Here is a 19498-nt window from a genome sequence, read left to right as displayed (position 1 = left end):
TCTAGAGGCTTGACTTTTGGATGCCATAACTTTTGAATTTGGTATTTGATTCATAAACTAATTCATATAATAGAAAGATCATGACATGTTAAAACACATAGTAATTGACTACTCTTATTATAGATATTTTTAATAAATTTCGAGGATCTAAATCCTTCAAAAATGAATTCATAGAATTTCATTAGCAAATTAAACTAAAAACATGTATATATCCAAAACTAGACATAATCTTGCCAAAATAATTTACTCACAAGATGATCTATTTTATCCAAACTATTTAATTTTTTAAAGGAAAATACACACATAAATGAGACTATAAATATTAATCATATGTAAGTCAAGGTTGAGACACATTATCTCGACAAGTTTTTTGCTTATTGATCCAACTAATTGCACCAGCAAATAAAGTAAACACAAGAATTGGTGGATATTCTTCTAGAAATATGCCCTACCCATCTTGATTCTACATAGATAAAAATATAAAAATAAATCTTATCTCCTATCAAATTACAATGATAACACAAAAATACTCTGAACTACCCATAAAATATTTGAATACTCTATTAAATCCATTGCAATCAAATATTGAAGGACTAGACATAGTTTTGGAAAGAACTTTCATTTCTATGTAAATGTTTTATCTAGTACAAGACATATGATACATCAAAATATCAATTTATTTCTAGTTAGTTAGTTTTCTAATGTCTTCCATATATGATGGGGATGTAGGAAAAAATAGAGAAAATAAAATTTCTAAAAAAATTATAGTATTTCTTGATGCTCTATTATCCTATCCTTCTATAAAATTAAGTCAATATAATTAATTTTGTTTAACAAACCTTACTACTCAACAAATATATCACATAATCAACATAGGTATTTTATCACTTACTCAACATAGGTATTGTTTCAACCACTTGTATGGTTGTCCTATTAAAAAAATACCACTAAACTCCTAGATAATTTTGTCAAACAATTCAGATCTTTTTTTCATTTACAAGTAAACATTTGTTCATTTCTTTGAAACTAAAATTATTCTATCAACTAAGATGAAGGGAAAAAATAACTATATGTCTTTAGGGTTTCATTAAATATTATTGAAATTTTAGTGGCAATTTAAATAAGGCCATCCTCGAAGTCACTTCATTGGCTACATGATGTATAGTTTGGATGAAGCCATGAAAGATGAATAGAAACTCTTCTCACTTTATTTTTTGCAATCATGGAAGAGGGTTCCATTTATGGAATTGAGAGAGTTTTGAATAAAAATATGGGATCAAATCCATAGAAAAGCCTAAAGCCCCCCCACATTCCTAGTCTATAATAAAACTTTTCTAAAATCCAAAAGGTTTTCCAAATAAAGGTTTTGAGAAATTTTCTAGGCCCACCACAACACTTATTGAAGGCTTTGCAAATGGGTAACAAGGAGAGTGGGTTTAACCATGTAGAAAACTTTGTAGTTAAGAATTATTGAATTAGAATAGTATTGGGATGAGTGTCCTCTTGGGAAGTCTCGGTGCCTCACCTCTATGAGCACCACCGAGATCCAATGACTGCTAAGTGTTCCTTTAATTATCATGAGAGATGGACTCAATAAACAACCACTCATGAGAGATGGGTTCAATGAACCACCACTCATGAAATATGGGTCAATGAGTTTAACTCACAAATAACACAGTAACATCTTGATAGAAATATCAAAATTTAACTTACTATAAAATATTTCCTACTTATCAATTGATGATCTTAAGAGGCTTTATAGTGAATGGTTAATAAGGAAAAAAATTTGGTGAAGGTTTTACAAATGGGGTTGCAAGAATAGCATATTTAATTGTGGAGGAAACTCTTTAGTTAAGTGCACTCAAGCTAGAGTAGTAGTAGAATGGGTGACCTCCTGAGAAGTTTCAGTGCTTCACCTCTATGAATATCACCTAGATCCAATGAATGCTAAGTATTTCATTCATTCTCATGCAATATCAGTTCAATGAACCACTACTCATGAAATATGGGTCAATGAGTTTGACTCATAAATCACACAGTTAAATTCTAATAGTAATATCACAATTTGACTTGTTATGGCTCAAAATATCTCCTACCTATAAATTGATGAGCTTAAGGGGCTTCATAAAAAATGGTTCATATGACACAAAACTTGAGGAAGGATATGCAAATGTGGTTGCAATAAAACTAGATTTAACCATAGTGGTAACTAAGTAATTTAGTGTCCTTGAGCTAGAGTGGTACATTGAAGGGTGACCTCCCCGGAAGTCTCAATGCTTCACCTCTATGAGCATCATCTAGATCCAATGAGTACTAAGTGTTCCATTAATTCTCATGATAGATGAGTTCAATAAACCGCTACTCATGAAATATTGGTCAATGAGTTTGACTCACAAAACACAAGGTTAAATCCTGATAGCAATATCACAATTTCACTTGCTATGGAGAATATCTCCTACTTATCAATTGACGGACTTAAGGGGATTCTTAATGAATGTTCAATAAGGAAAAACACTTAGTGAAGATTTCGCAAATGGGGTCATAGGAAGAGTATATTTAACCATGGAGGAAATTTCATAGTTAAGTGTGCTTGAGTTGGGGTAGTATTGGGATGGGTGACCTCCCGAGAAGTCACAGTGCCTCATGTCTATGAGCATCACCTAGATCCAATGAGTGATAGATGTTCCATTAATTCTCATGAGATATGAGTTTGATGAACTTCTTATCATGAAATATGGGTCAATCAGTTTCACTTAGAAATCACACAATAAAATCCTTATAGCAATATCACAATTTAACTTACTATGGAAAATATATCCCACTTATTCATTGATGAGCTTAATGGGATTCATAATGAATGGTTAAAAATACAGAAAACTTGGTGAATTTTTTACTAATTGGGTTACAAGAAGAGTGTGTTTAACAAGGGAGGAAACTCTGTAGTTAAGTGCGATAGAGCTAGTGTAGTAGTGGAATGGGTGATCTCCCATGAAGTCCTGGTGTTTCACCTTTGTGAGTATCACCTAGATGTAATGAGTGCTAAGTATTTCATTAATTCTCATGAGAGATGGGTTCAATGAACCACTACTAATAAAATATGGGTCAATGATTTTGACTCACAAATCACATAGTTAAATCCTGATAGAAATATCACAATTTAATTTGTTGTGGAAAATATATCCTACCCATAAATTAATGAACTTAAGGGGCTTTGTAATAAATGGTTCATAAGGAACAACACTTTATTAAGGATTTACAAATGAGGTTTCAAGAAAATTTGGTTTAACCATGGAGGGAACTATGTATTTTAGTGTGCTCAATCTGGAGTGGTATTAGGATGGGTGACCTCCCAAGAAGTTGCAATGCTTCACCTTTATGACCATCAACTATATTGAATGAGTGTTAAGTATTCTAGTCATTCTCATGAGAGATGAATTCAATAAAAAACTACTTATGAAATATCAGTCACTAAGTTTGAATCACAAATCACACAACTAAATCATGATAGCAATATCACAATTTGACTTGTTGTGGAAAATGTCTCCTACTTATCAATTGATTAGCTTAAGTGGCTTCTTAATGAGTTTTTCATAAGGCACAACACTTGGTAAAAAAAATTCAAATAGGGTTTCAAGAAGAGTGTGTTTAACCATGGTGGAAACTCTATGGTTAAACATGCTCAAGATAGATTAGTACTACAATTGGTGATCTCCTTGGACATCCCAGTGCTTCACCTCTGTGAGCATCACCAAGGTCCAATGAGTGTTAGGTGTTCCTTTCATTCTCATGGGAGATGGGTTTGATGAACCACTACTCATGAAATATGGGTCAATGAGTTTCACTCACAAATCACATAGTTAAATCCTAATAGAAATAGTGACAATTTGACCTAGTGTGGAAAATATCTCCAACTTATCAATTTATGAGCTTAAGGGGCTTCATAATGAATGGATCATAAGGGACAAAATTTGGTGAAAGATTTGGAAATGGATTTGAAATAATAATGATTTTAACCATAGAGGAAATGCCTTTTATTAAGTGCACGTGAGCTTAAGTAGTATTGATATCAGTGACCTCCTAGGAAATATCGATGCTTCACCTCTATGAGCATCGTCAAGATCCAATGAGTGCTAATTGTTATTTTCATTCTAATGAGATATGGATTTTATAAACCACTACTCATGAAATATTTGTCGATAAATTTGACTAAAAAATCATAGAGTTTAATCTTGATCAATAGGAATATCACAATTTGACTTGTTGTGGAAACTAATTCCTAGTTATGAATTGATGAGCTTTAGGGGCTTCATAACGAATGGTTCATAAGACACAACACTTGGGGAAGGTTTTAAAAATGGGGATGCACAAAGAGTGGGTTTGACCATGGAGGAAACTTTGTAGTTAAGCATGCTCAAGCTATTGTAGTATTGGGATGGGTGACCTCCCAGGAACTCCTGGTGCTTCACCTCTGTGAGTATCACCTAAATCCAATAAGTGTTAAGTGTTCCATTAATTCTCATGATAGATGATTTTGATGAACCAATACTCATGAAATATGGGTCAATTAGTTTGACTCATAAATCACATAGTTAAATCATGATAGCAATGTAACAATTTGACTTCTTATGGAAAATATCTCCTACTTATCAATTGATGAGGTTATGTGTCTTCTTATTGAATGGTTCATAAGACACAACACTTTGTGAAGGTTTTTTAAATGAGGTTGTAAGAAGAGTATTTTTAACCATGAAGGAAACTATGTAGTTTAGCACACTCGAGTTGGAGTAGTCATGGGATGGTTGACCTATCGCAAAGTCCTTGTGCTTCACCTCTATGAGCATCACCTAGATCCAAGGAGTGCTAAGTCTTCCATTCATTCTGATGAGAGATGGGTTCAATAAAAAATTGCTCATGAAATATGGGTCAATGAGTTTGACTCAAAAATAACATAGGTAAGTCCTCACAGAAATATCACAATTTGACTTACCATGGAAAATATCTCCTATGTATCAATTGATGAGCTGAAGTGGCTTTTTAATGAATGGTTCATAAGGCACAAAACTTGATGAAAATTTTGCTAATGGCATTGCAAGAAGAGTGGATTTAACCATGGAGAAAACTCCTTAGATAAGAATTCTTGAGATGGAGTATTACTAGAATGAGTGACCTCTTGGGAAATCTTGGTGCTTCACTTGTATGAGCATCACCTAGATCCAATGAGTGTTAAGTTTTCTATTTGTTCTTACAAGAGATGGGTTTGATGATGTAATACTCATATAATATGGGTCTATGAGTTTGACTCACAAATCACACACATAATTCCTCATAGCAATATCACAATTTAACTTACTATGGAAAATATCTCCTACTTATCAATTCATGAGATTAAGTGACTCCATAATGAATGGGTCATAAGGCACAACACTTGGTGAAGGTTTTTCAAATGGGGTTTGAAGCAAAGTGGGTTTAACCATGGAGGAAATCCTATAGTTAAGTGTGCTTGAGCTTGAGTAGCATTGTGATTAGTGAAATCCTAGGAAACTTGGTGCTTCACCTATGTGAGCATGACCAAGATCCAATGTGTGTTAAGTGTCACATTCATTATAATGTGAAATCGGTTTGACATGAAATATGGGTCAAAATGCTTGACTCACAAATTATACAATTAAATTATGATGTCAATAGAACAATTTGACTTGTTGTGGAAAATATTTCCTACTTCTCAATTAATGAACTTAAAGGGATTTTTAATGAATGGTTCATATGGCACAACGCTTGGTGAATTTTTTTCAAATGGGGTTGTAGCAGAGTGGGTTTAACCATGAAGGGGACTCTTTAGCTAAGCACACTCAAGTAGGAGTTGTACGCAGATGGGTTACCTCCTGGGAATTATTAGTGCTTCCCCTTGGTGTGTATAACCTAGATCAAATTAGTGCTAAGTGTTCCATTCATTTTGATATGAGATAGGTTTTATGAACCAATACTCATGAAATATGAGTCAATGAGTTTGATTTACAAATCACATAGTTAAATCTTGATAGAAATATCACAAAAATTACTTGCTATGGAAAATATCTCTGACTTATCAATTGATGAGCTTAAGGGGTTTCATAATGAATGGTTCATAAGGCACAACACTTACTGAAAGTTTTTCAAATGGGGTTGCAAGTAGAGTGAATTTAATCATGGAGGAAACTTTGTAGGTTAGAGTTTTCATCTTGGGGTAGTACTAAGACGGGTGACCTCCCAATAGTCCTAGTGCTTCACCTATGTGTGCATCACCTAGATCCAATGAATGCTAAGTATTCCATTCATCCTCATAAGAGATGGGTTCAATGAGTCACTCCTCGTGAAAAATGGGTTAATGAGTTTGGCTCATGATCACAAAGTTAAATCCTAATAGGAATCTCACAATATGACCTCCTATGGAAAATATGTCCTACTTTTTAATTGATGAGCTTAAGGGGCTTCATAATGAATCGTTCATAAGGCACAACATATGGTGAAGGTTTTACAAATGGTGTTGCAAGAAGAGTTGGTTTAATGATGGAGAAAAATCCATTGTTAAGCATGCTCAAGTTGGACCAGTATTTGGATGAGTTACGGCCCAGGAATTCTCTGTGCTTCACTTATGTGAGAATCACCTAGATCCAATGAGTGCTAAGTGTTCCATTAATTCTCATGAGAGATGGATTCAATGAACAACTACTCATGAAATATTGGTCAATGAATTTGACTGACAAATCACAAAGTTAAGTCTTGATAGCAATATCACAATTGAGTTGCTATTGAAAATGTCTCCTACTTATCAATTTATGAGATTAAGAGGCTTCATAGTGAATGGTTCATAAGCGGCAACACTTGGTGAACTTTTTGTAAATGGGGTTGCAAGAAGAGTGTGTTTAACAATGTAGGAAATTCATAGTTAAGCGAGATCAAGCTTGAGTAGTATTGGGATAGATGATCTCCAAGGAAGTCTTAGTGCTTCACCTTTGTGAGCATCACCTAGATCCAATGGTTTTTAAGTTTTCCATTCGTTCTCATAACAGAATGGTTTGATGAACCAATACTCATGAAATATGGGTCAATGAGTTTGACTAACAAATCACACAGTTAAATCATGATAACAATATCACAGCACTTAGAAATATTTCATTTCAGTATAGTGTTGAAGGTCTTAGTTTGATAAAATGATTAGATTATACATTATGCACGGAAAAGAGCATTGCTAAGTGCAATTAATATACCTCATAATTAGAATATAGCCCATTTTTGTAAGTGCAATTAATAGTGCTAGGTTTAATCACTTTCCATATAAAATTAGTATTAAAGAATTGCTATAGACACCATTTAATATATTGTTAATATCATTATCAAGGTTACAAATCATAAGAATCGAGATATGTCTGATGAAATTGGAATGCAAACATGGTGGATGAAAATAAGATAATGATATAACATAGATGAATTATAATAGTTTTGAAACTTACATTAGATGATTGGGATGATTGGGTAGAAGAAGCTTTTCTTTAAGTGTATATAGAACACATAAACATTTGATTCATGCATGATGCTCAAAAATGAGTTTTCATTACAATACTTTGTTAACATACTATAAAAGTATTTTATAACCACTCGGTCAATTTATATTTATTTTCCCACTCATTTTCTAGCTTATATTTTGTACATATGTGAACTATTTGAATAATGAGTGTTGGGATTCTCGATATGTGGATTCGGAATTTCATAGTTAAGCATTTTATATTTTGAAGTTTTTGCATTTTGATCACTTTTTGGCTGCTACGATTGTAAGTGTTTACATGGGCTTCTTGGGATATGCGGATGCATCCATATCTATTGCAAATCTCATTTAAAGATTCGCTAGGTACATATGAAGTCTTCTAAATTTTTTGATAGCTTTATCATTATTAAGTAGATCAAGTGGGCATGTAAAATATTTCATTAGAGTGATGGTCCACCAGTGGGTGGGTTGGCTTGTGATAATTATATCATGTTATATAGATCAAGTGGTGTGTGATATTCTTTTGTTACAATGGTTGATCCAAGAGGTGGATGGGATGATAGGGTTGATAATAAGGTTGGTAAGAAGAAGATTTATTTTAAGGTCAATAAAAAATACCCATTATAATATTGAGAAAAGTTCTCATATTGGAGGATCATTAGGAACCTTATTCTAAATATTAGGCTATTGTTATACACTCCTATTATGTTTATACATGCAAATCTCAAATCATTAAGTTTTATATTCATTATTTGAAGGTGTTGTAGTTTTCCATGTATGTGATCGAGCAGCTTCACTTCCATAAAGAATAACTTTAGGCCCCGTTTGGTTGGGGAAGATAAATTTGTGCCATACCCAGGTTATCTTATAACCAGGTTTTCGAAAACTTGGTTTTGTGGTTTGGAAAGCCAATGGTCCGTTTGGTTGACACGGAAGATGAATATACTGTGGACCCCATAATATTATTAAAAAAACTGTCATAAAATTCAAAACCTGGTTTTAATTTCAAATTCCACCTTTTTGTTAGAAGAAACTTCTTCCAATTTTTGACCAAATTGGAAGATGAAATTGAAAACCAGGTTATAATTTTAACCAACCAAACACCAAAGTTTTTTGCAAAACCTGGTTTTACCCCTGAGAACCCGGTTTTGGCCCTCATCTTCCAGCAACCAAACGGGGCCTTACTGAATAACCAAATGAGTAAATGCTTTAATATGTCTCGGTGCCCATCTAGAGTTATTGCATTTTCAGGTTGGAAGCAGCTGACATACGCGCTAGAAACTCATTTGAGCCAAAAATGGGATGATCTTTCTTGACCACGATTCTGCTGCAGGTGCCACTGTCTGAGCTCACTGGAAAGACTGTTGGTTTCTATTTTTCTGCTCATCAATGCCCACCATGCCGTACATTCACCCCAAAGCTTATACATGCATACAATAAGCTCAAGCAAAATTGGGAAGCTTTTGAGATTGTTTTCCTGTCTAGTGAAAGAGACCAAGAAGCTTTCAAGAATTACTATGCAAGCATGCCGTGGGTAGCTCTTCCATTTGGAGACAAAATCAAAACAGATTTAATCGAGTATTTCCACGTTATAAGAATCCCATCTTTGATCATAATTAGCCCTGATCGAGACACTGGTACATCAGATGGCAATAAGATTGTTTCTTTCCATGGGCTTATCCTTTTATCGATGCTTGCGTTGCAAAGCTTATCCTTTTACCGATGCTTGCGTTGCAAAGCTGGACAAAGAGTTAGAAGCAGCAGTAGAGAAATATCCAAAAAAAACAACGCATGGCCTTCATGAACATTCTCTAGAAAGCAATCGGAGGGAGAAATTCATATGTAATGGGTGTGAAGAACTTACGGTTTGTTTGGTCCTTCTACTGCCAAGCATGTGATTTCGATCTTCATCTAGAATGTGCTTTCAAGGATTTTGATGGAAATGAGAAACAACAGAAACAAAATAAGGATTTTAATAATAACAACCACGGAGAAGAAGTCATTTGTGAAGGAGATGTTTGTCGAAGGGTTTAAGCAAGCAAGAAAGTATAGCTTTCCTAGGGATTTTTAAAATAGTCTTTTTGATTTAGTACATGGAATATTATACGGGTTGTGTTAGTGAACAGATTTGTTCTTCGGAAAGAAACATAAACAATGACTCGACATGCCTGACGATAAGAACAAAATGCACTAACAGTTGGACGAGTTATCATTGATTGATAACTGTCCTCTGAATTGAGAGGTACAGCTTCCTCGTTGAATGATTCACAATGAACCGAATAATAGGATGTATCTTTAACCGAAAGATACTAAGGTTTCCAACATTCATCCATAGACATGAAATGAATGTGATTGCTAGATTTATAAACTGAATATAAAGAGAAAGACGAATAAGCAGCCACAACAATACCTAACCAATCTTTCATATTACAGAAGAGAGGGAGGAAGTTACAAATATCCTTATGCAAAAATGTCAGTACATGACCACAGAACTACATACATCACATTCAATGTAGTAATACAGGACTGTATCTATAACAGGAAATAAAAGAACACGGCATCCTTCAAAATCCAGATATATAAATATACACACCACAGGATCAAGCATGCGTATATTCCTCTTTATTTCAGAAATATGACAAAATAATAATAGTATTTTTGTATCCCTCTATTACAATCAATCTGCATAAAACAAATCTCCTTACCCTATTACAAATTATACTTCTTCTCTGCCGCAGCCTCAGGACTAACAGACCGGAAATAGAAGCGCCCTTTTTCCTATTCACAGTACCTTTTTATTACTTGACTATTCCCCTTACATTTCGGTTATGTTTGTAACTGATTGTTTGCAATATCATGATTTGCCTTCTTTAACCTTTCATTTCTTGAGGGACTTCATTACATTTCCAACTTAAAATTTAAAACCACTAATAATGATGCTCCATTAGATATCAAAGCCACATGTCACTTGGAGGATTCGGTTTGTATAGAAACTAATCATTGTTGCCCTTGGATGTATCGACCATGTGTATAGTTGGATTTTCGAAGGTCTGCAACAAACCGCCGTACATATACCCTGTCCGATCCAATAAATCCCTATGTGTGCGCTCTTTTATATCAACACTTGCGTGCCACTTTCAGGAATATGCATTACCTTCCCCTTGCTTGCTCGGGCATATTGCCAACTACTTCATATGCATTCGACATGCATCTTCTAGCTTGCCTTAATAATGTCGAGTTATGAATTATAGGAAATAAGTGCACTGGTGGTACTTGAAACTCACCTAGGAATGGGCTTGATCAACTCAGGTTCGCACTCGTTGTATTCATCCCTGCACGTGTTCGGTGATTACTGCTAGAAGCTTAAGCCCGGGATAGCCTCACGTTTGTTCAGAATCTTCATTCATTCCCACTCTATGGTCGATGTATGTGCACTAGTATTATTTACATACTCCTAATATGAGCCAGCTCTCGTGCTCTTCCTTCAGAAGTACATAATCTCCCAAGTCTCCAATGGCAGCAACATCTTTCCAGCATTTGGTTTGCATTTGCATTGACGCCTTTCTTAGCCACGGCATTCTGTCAAACAGTTTGCGTGTTTCTCATGCATGAACAATATTGGGTTCAAAACCAAACTTAAAACCATAATCACCAATTTCACGTGCTTCATTTGTACTTCCCAACTGCTGTGGGTTTTGTCAATTGGGAGGTTAGGAGAAATCATTCTTCAAGCAAGAGACAGTACTTGCTATCGAGCCAACAGGTTTGGATGCTTCCGCAATCGCACTTCTATCGAAGGTTTTGTTATCATGGAGATTAGTTCATCCTTTGCAATCACGAAGGTAATGATTTAGGCCAATTGGAGTACTCGATATTACATGCATGGGTTACAACCATGAATTTAAGAATACATTCATGTTTATATGCAATGTCTGTGCATCTTTTTCCGAACTTTCCAGCCAATTTGTGATCTAACATTGAAACTATTTCAACCGCCACATGTCCAAATCACTGTCACATTAATATGTCAGCTTTGCGAGTTGCATAACATTAAACCTTTTCTTAAATGATTCATTACTACCCTCTATCCCTTAGACTATTGAATCTGCAACATCAAGATTTGGATATGAACTCAATGCTTGTATACTTGGACTGGTGACCTGGAGTTCTAAAATTAAATCAGCAAACTACTAAGGGACCATTTATTAAAACATGGCACCTTTCAAGAAATTTTAAATTCTTGAATCTACACTTGTTAACTTGCACATAGAAAGATGGTTTGCATATCGAACTTCATTTTTTGAATTTGCAAGTTCAGTTTCTAACTTTGAACTGCAAATCTAAACATCATGACTCTGATTCTGAACCCATACCCTTAGAACTGGCTGAGCTCAGACAATGAAACTACATTAATAGTCGTGCCTTTGAACCTGCATTTTAGCCTTGAATTGAGACTTGATAATGAATTTGAACTCAGTTTTGAAGTGACGGATCCCGAAAATGGTTTTGACCTTGGGACCTCAAGAACAACATATTTCTGAAGCCAAAATCTGCTCTTTTGTACTGAAGGAAACTACCTTGAAACCTGAATTTTGAACTGATATTTGGGATGGAAAATCTGTCTGTAAAAAACCTCGAACTCAAAGCTTGTGGTTTGGAAAGACTTTCAAACCAATGAAACCGAATTTTGAACCTTTGAAAATTGAAGCTTGAACATTGATTCTGCAAACTCGAACTTGAAGTTAAAGTTAATCTTTGAAACCTTTGATTCAAGTTTGAGTTCAACTCAACCTCGAGACGTTGTCTCTTCACAGGTCAAACCTTAACAAGGGGTGGTTAGCCATAAAAACCAACAAGACACTGAAACGACCAAAGAATCTTTTCCCATAAGACATCCTTTTAAAGCTTCAAATATGGGTGCTAAAAGTAGGCTAACAGGCTGTTTGAACATTATATCCATTTCTAAAGTTAGCAATATTGTCAAGATCCTTTGAAGACATGAAATCATGAATAAATTTGTCTGCGGAACCCTCCCATAGTTTGTGAATGTTTACGAATACTATTGATAAGCATTTTAATGAATAGTGATGACATTACTAAATTTCTAATAACCACTCATTATTCCCATAGAGGTTATAAAGAATCAGTACGAGTTTTTTTTGAAAGGGAAAGAAGGATGAATAGAAACATATATGTATAGTTATAAAAAAAGTTATTACAAGATATTATCTAATATTGAAATGTAAAAAATGATTAAAATAAATCTTTTCAACATTAATAACATAAAACATTATTTGATTTCATAATATTTATTCTATCATATATATTACACTACACATATTCTCAAAATCACTAGAGCTTCAATCCATTCTTCGTTGTTGAAAATATAAATGGGAAAGTAAGTTTTGAGGGGATGAATCAACACTAAAAACTTCTACCTTAAAACATTACACCATTCATCTATCTCATAACTTAGGATATAAATTGAAACATGCATCACATCCATAGCATAATGTAAATCAACCCATAGCACAAAAGATTTTCGTTACCCATAAACCCTCCAAGAAGAAGGTAAAATTGGGGTGGGGATGACACCCACAAATTTGAACACTACTACAACAATAAAGTGTGACAAATTATGGTTACAAAGTTTTGATCATAATCTATGATCTACCCTATGAGAGGTCTTCCCTATTAAAGGCTTACAAATATTGTTAGGTCTCACCTTGACTAAAGGATTTAAACTCACAATTAAGTAAAAACTCTATTAGGAGATTTGCAAAAGTCTTTTAGGACTACTCTATTAGGAGATTTACCTTGTATCATTTGTCAGAATGATTTAATACTTAATCCTTCAGTTGCCTTCTACTAGATGTCAAATCTCCTCTTTATAGTTTGTTTCTTGATCCTTCTGATCGAATATATCTTCTCTGACTTTTCACTGCTTGTCTTCACAACTGGTTCTACTCTCATCAACTAGTTATGCAATGCTTAACCTTCACTTAAGCATCTTTTCCATGCCTCTTTCACACATGATACTCTCCTTAGTATCTCTCTTCACACACTTCTTCCCCTTAGAGGTTACCTTTTTAAATAGGCATTATGGAGACAATCTTAGGTAATAATCAATGGCTATGGTTGAGTGCTATTGTTGTCTAATGCTGCCCTTCTTCTGATTGGTTCCATGGGTTACATAGGGATGCATGATATGTATTCACCCTTATCTCTTGATATCAAAAATTTGAGATTATGTCAACCAAGAATGGTTTACATAAAATTGTGTGCCATTACAAATATCTATGTCATTAACTAGTTACTTGGCATCAATAGGCTTCCAATGCTTGGCCTTAATTGTGGTCTTGTGCTATTTCCTTGGCTCTTGAATCACTCAACACACACTATCTACTCGATGTTAACTATTTGCATGACATTAATTGAGTTGTGACATACTAACTGCTTGGTACCTACTAGTGCTCCACACTAGCTTTCATATTATTCGACATCTATTGTCTAGATACTTATGTTTGGCATGCTCTAATCACTTGGTTTGCACTAATCACTTAGCTCACACTGATCACTTGCTCACTCTATTCACTCAACATGCACTATACACTCAACCTAAATAATGGCTCAGTCACAGTGATGACCAACCAACCATGCTAGATAATGACTAAGTATTTTGTCACTCCTTTGTCAAAACCATAATGAGATCAACATTCCTTTCTAACAAAAATTTTCCAACTAATTGTAGATGCTAATTGTTAATTATCAAATAGCAAATCTAATATTTATTCTTGTATGTATAAGATATTTATAATTGATTTCCGAATAGAAAAAATGTCCACGTGTATGATTGATATTCAATTTTAAAAATTCCCTTAACTACAAAATCATAAACCAAAATAGGAACACTAAAATACTAAAAATCAAAATGTTGCTGCTAATGTACAACTATTTTTTACATCAATATCATTCTTCAATAAAAAATGCAATACAATAAATATAAATAATTGTCCCTTTAGCACTATTCTACACTATTCGAGAGCTTATAAGTTTTAGGCACCCTTCAACATCACACACTAGAAAAAAAATTAAGTTTGGAAAAAGTAAGTAAATTTTGACTATTTAACAATTTTAATCTTAGAATCAAACTTTAGTGTGTGATGTTTAAGGCATTCAATGAGTTTGACCTAATTACCACCCTAATCAACTAATTATCCATATTATTCTACTCACATGTAGGGTACTTGATAGCTTCCATAAGACACCATGTATAAGATTATAGGTGTAAGGCCTGAAATGCACCAATTCCATTGTTACAGAAACAACTACTTTTATAATTGTAAAATAGATTTGAAAACAATGTTAAATTTATTTCTTCCAACATTTGTGTCTTCTTCTAGATTTCACCATTTCTAATTTTCCTTCTAATCTTTTACTTTCCAATCGTTCGAGTCTATTTTCATGCTCAACTTTTCCCTCCCAAACATTTCTAATCTCCTTCTAAAGTATCCTATTTTTCTTTTCAATGGGTCTACAGTGGGGAAGCTGAAACAGTGAAAGTGAAAAGTTGCACTCCTAACTCATGGAAATCTCAGATGATTGACTTGTGTGTTTACTTTAAGGTGCTGTAGCTTTTTTAACTTTGTGAATAAGCAGATTCACTACTCAAAAACCAAATCACTTACATGCTTTAATTTTTTCACATGCCCATCTGTTATAGTTCTTCATTTTCAATTAGTCCTTTCCATTGTAATGGGTAGAAATGTGTTAGAAGCTCTGTAGAGCCATAAATGAGATGAATACTCTGGACCATGATTCTCCTGCAGGTGCCAATTTCTGAGCTCGAAGGCAAGATGGTTGGTTTATACTTTGCTGCTGATTGGTGTCCAGCTTGCCCATCATTCACACGAAGGCTTATAAATGTATACAATGAGCTCAAGGAAAATGGAGAAGACTTTGAGATTGTTTTCCTCTCTAGCGACCGAAGCCGATATGGTTTTAAAAAACACCATGCAAGAATACCATGGTTAGCTCTTCCATTCGAACACAAATTAAAGGAGGATCTAAGCGAGTACTTTGAGAATAAAGAAATTCCATCTTTGATCATAGTTGGACCCGATGGAGAAACTGTGACAAAAGATGGGAGCACCATTGTTACTCTCCATGGGGCCAAGGCTTATCCCTTTACTCCTGCATGTGTTGCAAAGCTGGAAAGAGAGTTAGAAGCAGCGGTGGAGAAATATCCAAAGGAATTAATGCATGGCTTGCATAAACATTCTCTCGAATTGACTCGGAGGACGCGTTACATATGTAACGGGTGTCTGGAATTTGGGTTTTCATGGTCATTCTGCTGCCAAGGATGTCATTTTAATCTTCATCCAGATTGTGCTTTCAAAGATTCTGGTAAACAATCTGATGGAAATAAGAACCGATATGTGATGATCAGTGGCTGTCGAATTTGGGCACGTCATGCTTGTCGAAGGGTTTAAGAATGTAAGAAGGTTAGATCTTTGCTAGGGCTTTTTTAACAATAGGCCTTTCACTATAATGTATGGAAGACTATATAGGGACTTGCAGCTTAAAATATATGGTTGATTATATAGACTTTCAACATAATGTATTGAAGATTTTATGGGCACTTTAAACTTTATATATTTTCTCTATGACCATAATATATGGAAGATTATATAGACACTTTGAACATAATATTTTAAAAATTATATAGACAATTAGAGGTTAATATATGGGTGATTATATGGGTAATGTAAGTGTAATATTGGGATGATGATATAGGAATTTTGGACATAATATATGAAAGATTATATAAGTACTTTGAACATAATATCATCTCTCTTTTTTTTTTAGTATAAATTCTTATAACGTAATTATTTTTATTCTCTTTCCAAGTTTGTATATAAAATCTTTAATGAGCTAAAATTTGTTTGGTGGTTTTATGATCTCAGCATATCATATGGAATAGGATATTTCATCACGAAATATATTTCAACTGATTTTGGATGTCTATGTGTAGTCTTTGGTGCTTTTAAGTATTATTTGTGGGTTTTATCTTGCAAATGGTTTTCAGCTTGGGATTGTCAGTAAAGAGTACAAATTCTTCTATTAGTGGCATAGAATTTAGGACAAGTTTTTTTGTGAACCATAATTGTATACATTGTAGTCTCTATACTTTTATCATTTTGTCTTTCCCCCCTTTATACTTAAGGTGGTGGCTTCTACAATTAGTTCTATAATAACATGACAACTTATTTCTCACAATGGAAACATACCCCTTATGTGAAGAATGAAAAAATATATATATATATATATAGAATTTTTTTATAGGTATTGGGTTGAAGCCTAGATAAATTATTATTAGTCCTTGCCATAAGATAGGAGACTAAAGTTTTCAATTGCAACTCTAACATTAATTTATTTTTAGAAAACTATGCAACATTCTTTTAATCTTTTTTTTAGTTAAATTAGTAAACAATTTTCCATAACAGTTGGTGTTGTATCCAAAAACTAAATAATAATATTATTATTTGCACCACATTGAGTGTTGTATCCAAAATCTAAATAATAATATTCTGATAATAATACTCCTAAATGTTTCTGAAGAATTCTCTGATGTTAATTATGTGAAGACAAGTACTATGCAAGGTGATATAAATGGAAACTTTTTGTGAGTTTCTATGCTAGCGAAGCTTGTAAAAGAAAATATAACATTTTGTGGATGCTTCCAAGTTAAAATTTGGAGTCTCATGCACTACTCTAGTGGTGACTCACAATTGGAAATGGGAAACCATTACCAAAGGCAATATTTTAATAAAGAAATCCAAATCCATAGACATTGTGTAGAAGCATCCTATCAAAAGATGGAGCATTTTCTTTAACTACCAAGTTTTAAATTAAACCCTTTTACTTTGGACAAACCTAACTATTTGTTATGAATTTATCTGTAAGGCTAAAACTATTTTGTGTGTGATTTAAATTTCCTTATTGATTTCCTTTAAAAAAAAATCTCTTTAATATAATATCTTTCCTTCAACCATTAAAAATCAAAGATGTTGGCTTAAAGGTATTTTTGTAATGTCATGGATAGTTGCAAGAGGATATGATTTCTGGCACTTCCTTTAAAAAATGTTTAAAATCTCATTCTAGTAAGAGCTCATAAATTATAACATTGAGAATAATGCATTCAATGGTGATATCATCTCTAATTTTGTTTTTCCTTCCAACTTGAGCTTAATAAATTTATAGTAATTTCATCTTATTGGATTCCAAGCAGTTGGAAAATGAAATTTTATATGGTAGATAATAGTGAAAGTGACAAAAGCATCCACGAATGAGCACCCTTCTTTAATAGGGTCGGAGATTTGGATGATTGTGCTAAAATTTCTCGTGCTCCTCTACATTACGTGATTCGTAGCTGATTTCTTTCCAATAATAGAAATGAGAAAGGGTGGTTAGTTTCTCACCATGATTTGGGGAAAAGTTGTAGAGACATTTCAACATTAAAATAACTCATTAATATATAAAATATAAAATCTAAAGCCAAACCAGTTTGGCTATATTTGGAAGGCTAGATACCTACTGTGCTAGTGTGGCCTAGAGTTCTTAGGATTTTGTTTCTTTCCCATAACTAGTTTTTGGTCATGTGTATGTTGAATCAAAGTGGAATTTTTTTTTTTTTTAAACGGGCCATCTTTGAAAGCAAATTGATTATGTGTATACAAATGACATGAAGAAATACTTTATGTTTCATTACTTTGGAGTTGTTGGAGTCGTGTCAGGTCTATTTTTTCTTCCATAGTTGATATCCCTTTTCTTTTCTTTCTTGTTTACTTCATGCATGGTGATGGGTGGGCAACAATAGAGAATTTTGCATTGTTTCAGGTCTATGGAAATTTTAATGGAAATTCTTATCAAAGAATTTTTTTATGAACTATGTCCCAAATTATGCCCAATGATAAAATAGTAATAGGATAGTCATGCCAAAAAAAAATTTCAATGTTGTAATGACTAACAAAAAAAACAAGAAAAAGGAAAGATCAATCATTAGGGGAGGTTGTTTTGGATATGTAAAATGTGAGAACCTACATTGTAATAAGGGTTCTACTTTTATTCTTGCATTGAGGATTCAACAATTAAAATTATCAACGACTTGAAATTGTTTACTAATGGATTGCTTAAGTAGTTTAGATACTCAAGTAGGCTACAAGATATACAGGAATGTCACCATTCCTCTTTTGCCACAACAATTAGCTATGGACAATAACTATTTATGTTGATTAAAGTTAACAAATCTTAATGTATAGTATTTTCTATCATTATTTTATTTTAAGGGATTGTGTAATGTAAAATAAATTTAATTAACTTAAATTAGTTAAATATAATTAATTAGTTTGATATTTTCAATAAAAAATATCAGTCTTGATTTAGCTTATATATTGAAGAATCATTTCATCTAAAAGAAATATAAATAATACATTTCTCAAAAAATAATTATGCTATTTATTTTATCAATTATTAATTGTATTCAAAATTTAGAAGTATTATTATACTTATATTTTTGGTTAAAACATTTAGTTTTGTTAACTATTTTATTGAAGAATTATTTTAGAATATAATCATAATATTTTTTTTTTAGTTTAACAAGATAAAAGTTTATTTTAGTTTAATTTAATTTTTGCAAAATTATAATAATATGAAAATTATTTTTAGTATGTTTTCTTATCTAGTTTGTAACGTAGATTTTTTTAAATCTATTTTCTATGTAAATTTAATTTAAATGTTTAAAAATCACATATTTTGTTAGAAAGTTCTAGAATTTGTTGGCTTATATTCTTTTGTGTACAAAAAATGGTTCAACGAGTTTTTTTTTCTTGTTAGAAATGAAGCAACATATGCTCTAGATGGAGTTAGAAATATAAAATAAAATATGTTCATATTATATAAAATCACAATCTACCC

General features: G+C 33.1%; 1 protein-coding gene across 1 annotated transcript in view; it reads left to right on the top strand.

Annotated features, from left to right (window-relative positions):
• LOC149560951 (putative nucleoredoxin 1-2) overlaps nt 1-16014 on the top strand; it is a 69070-nt gene extending 53056 nt beyond the window's left edge. The window contains exons 2-3 of the mRNA XM_089827713.1: nt 8856-9272; nt 15352-16014. Of these exons, the coding sequence (XP_089683839.1) occupies nt 8856-9272; nt 15352-16014 (1080 nt within the window). The remainder of the gene's footprint in view (nt 1-8855; nt 9273-15351) is intronic.
• The last annotated feature ends 3484 nt before the right edge of the window (nt 16015-19498 follow it).

This window comes from Cupressus sempervirens, chromosome 4, assembly GCF_028749045.1.
Source record: "Cupressus sempervirens isolate cs-2001-9-10 chromosome 4, ASM2874904v1, whole genome shotgun sequence".
NCBI classification, from domain to species: domain Eukaryota; kingdom Viridiplantae; phylum Streptophyta; class Pinopsida; order Cupressales; family Cupressaceae; genus Cupressus; species Cupressus sempervirens.
This window is presented reverse-complemented; position numbering and strand designations above follow the sequence as displayed.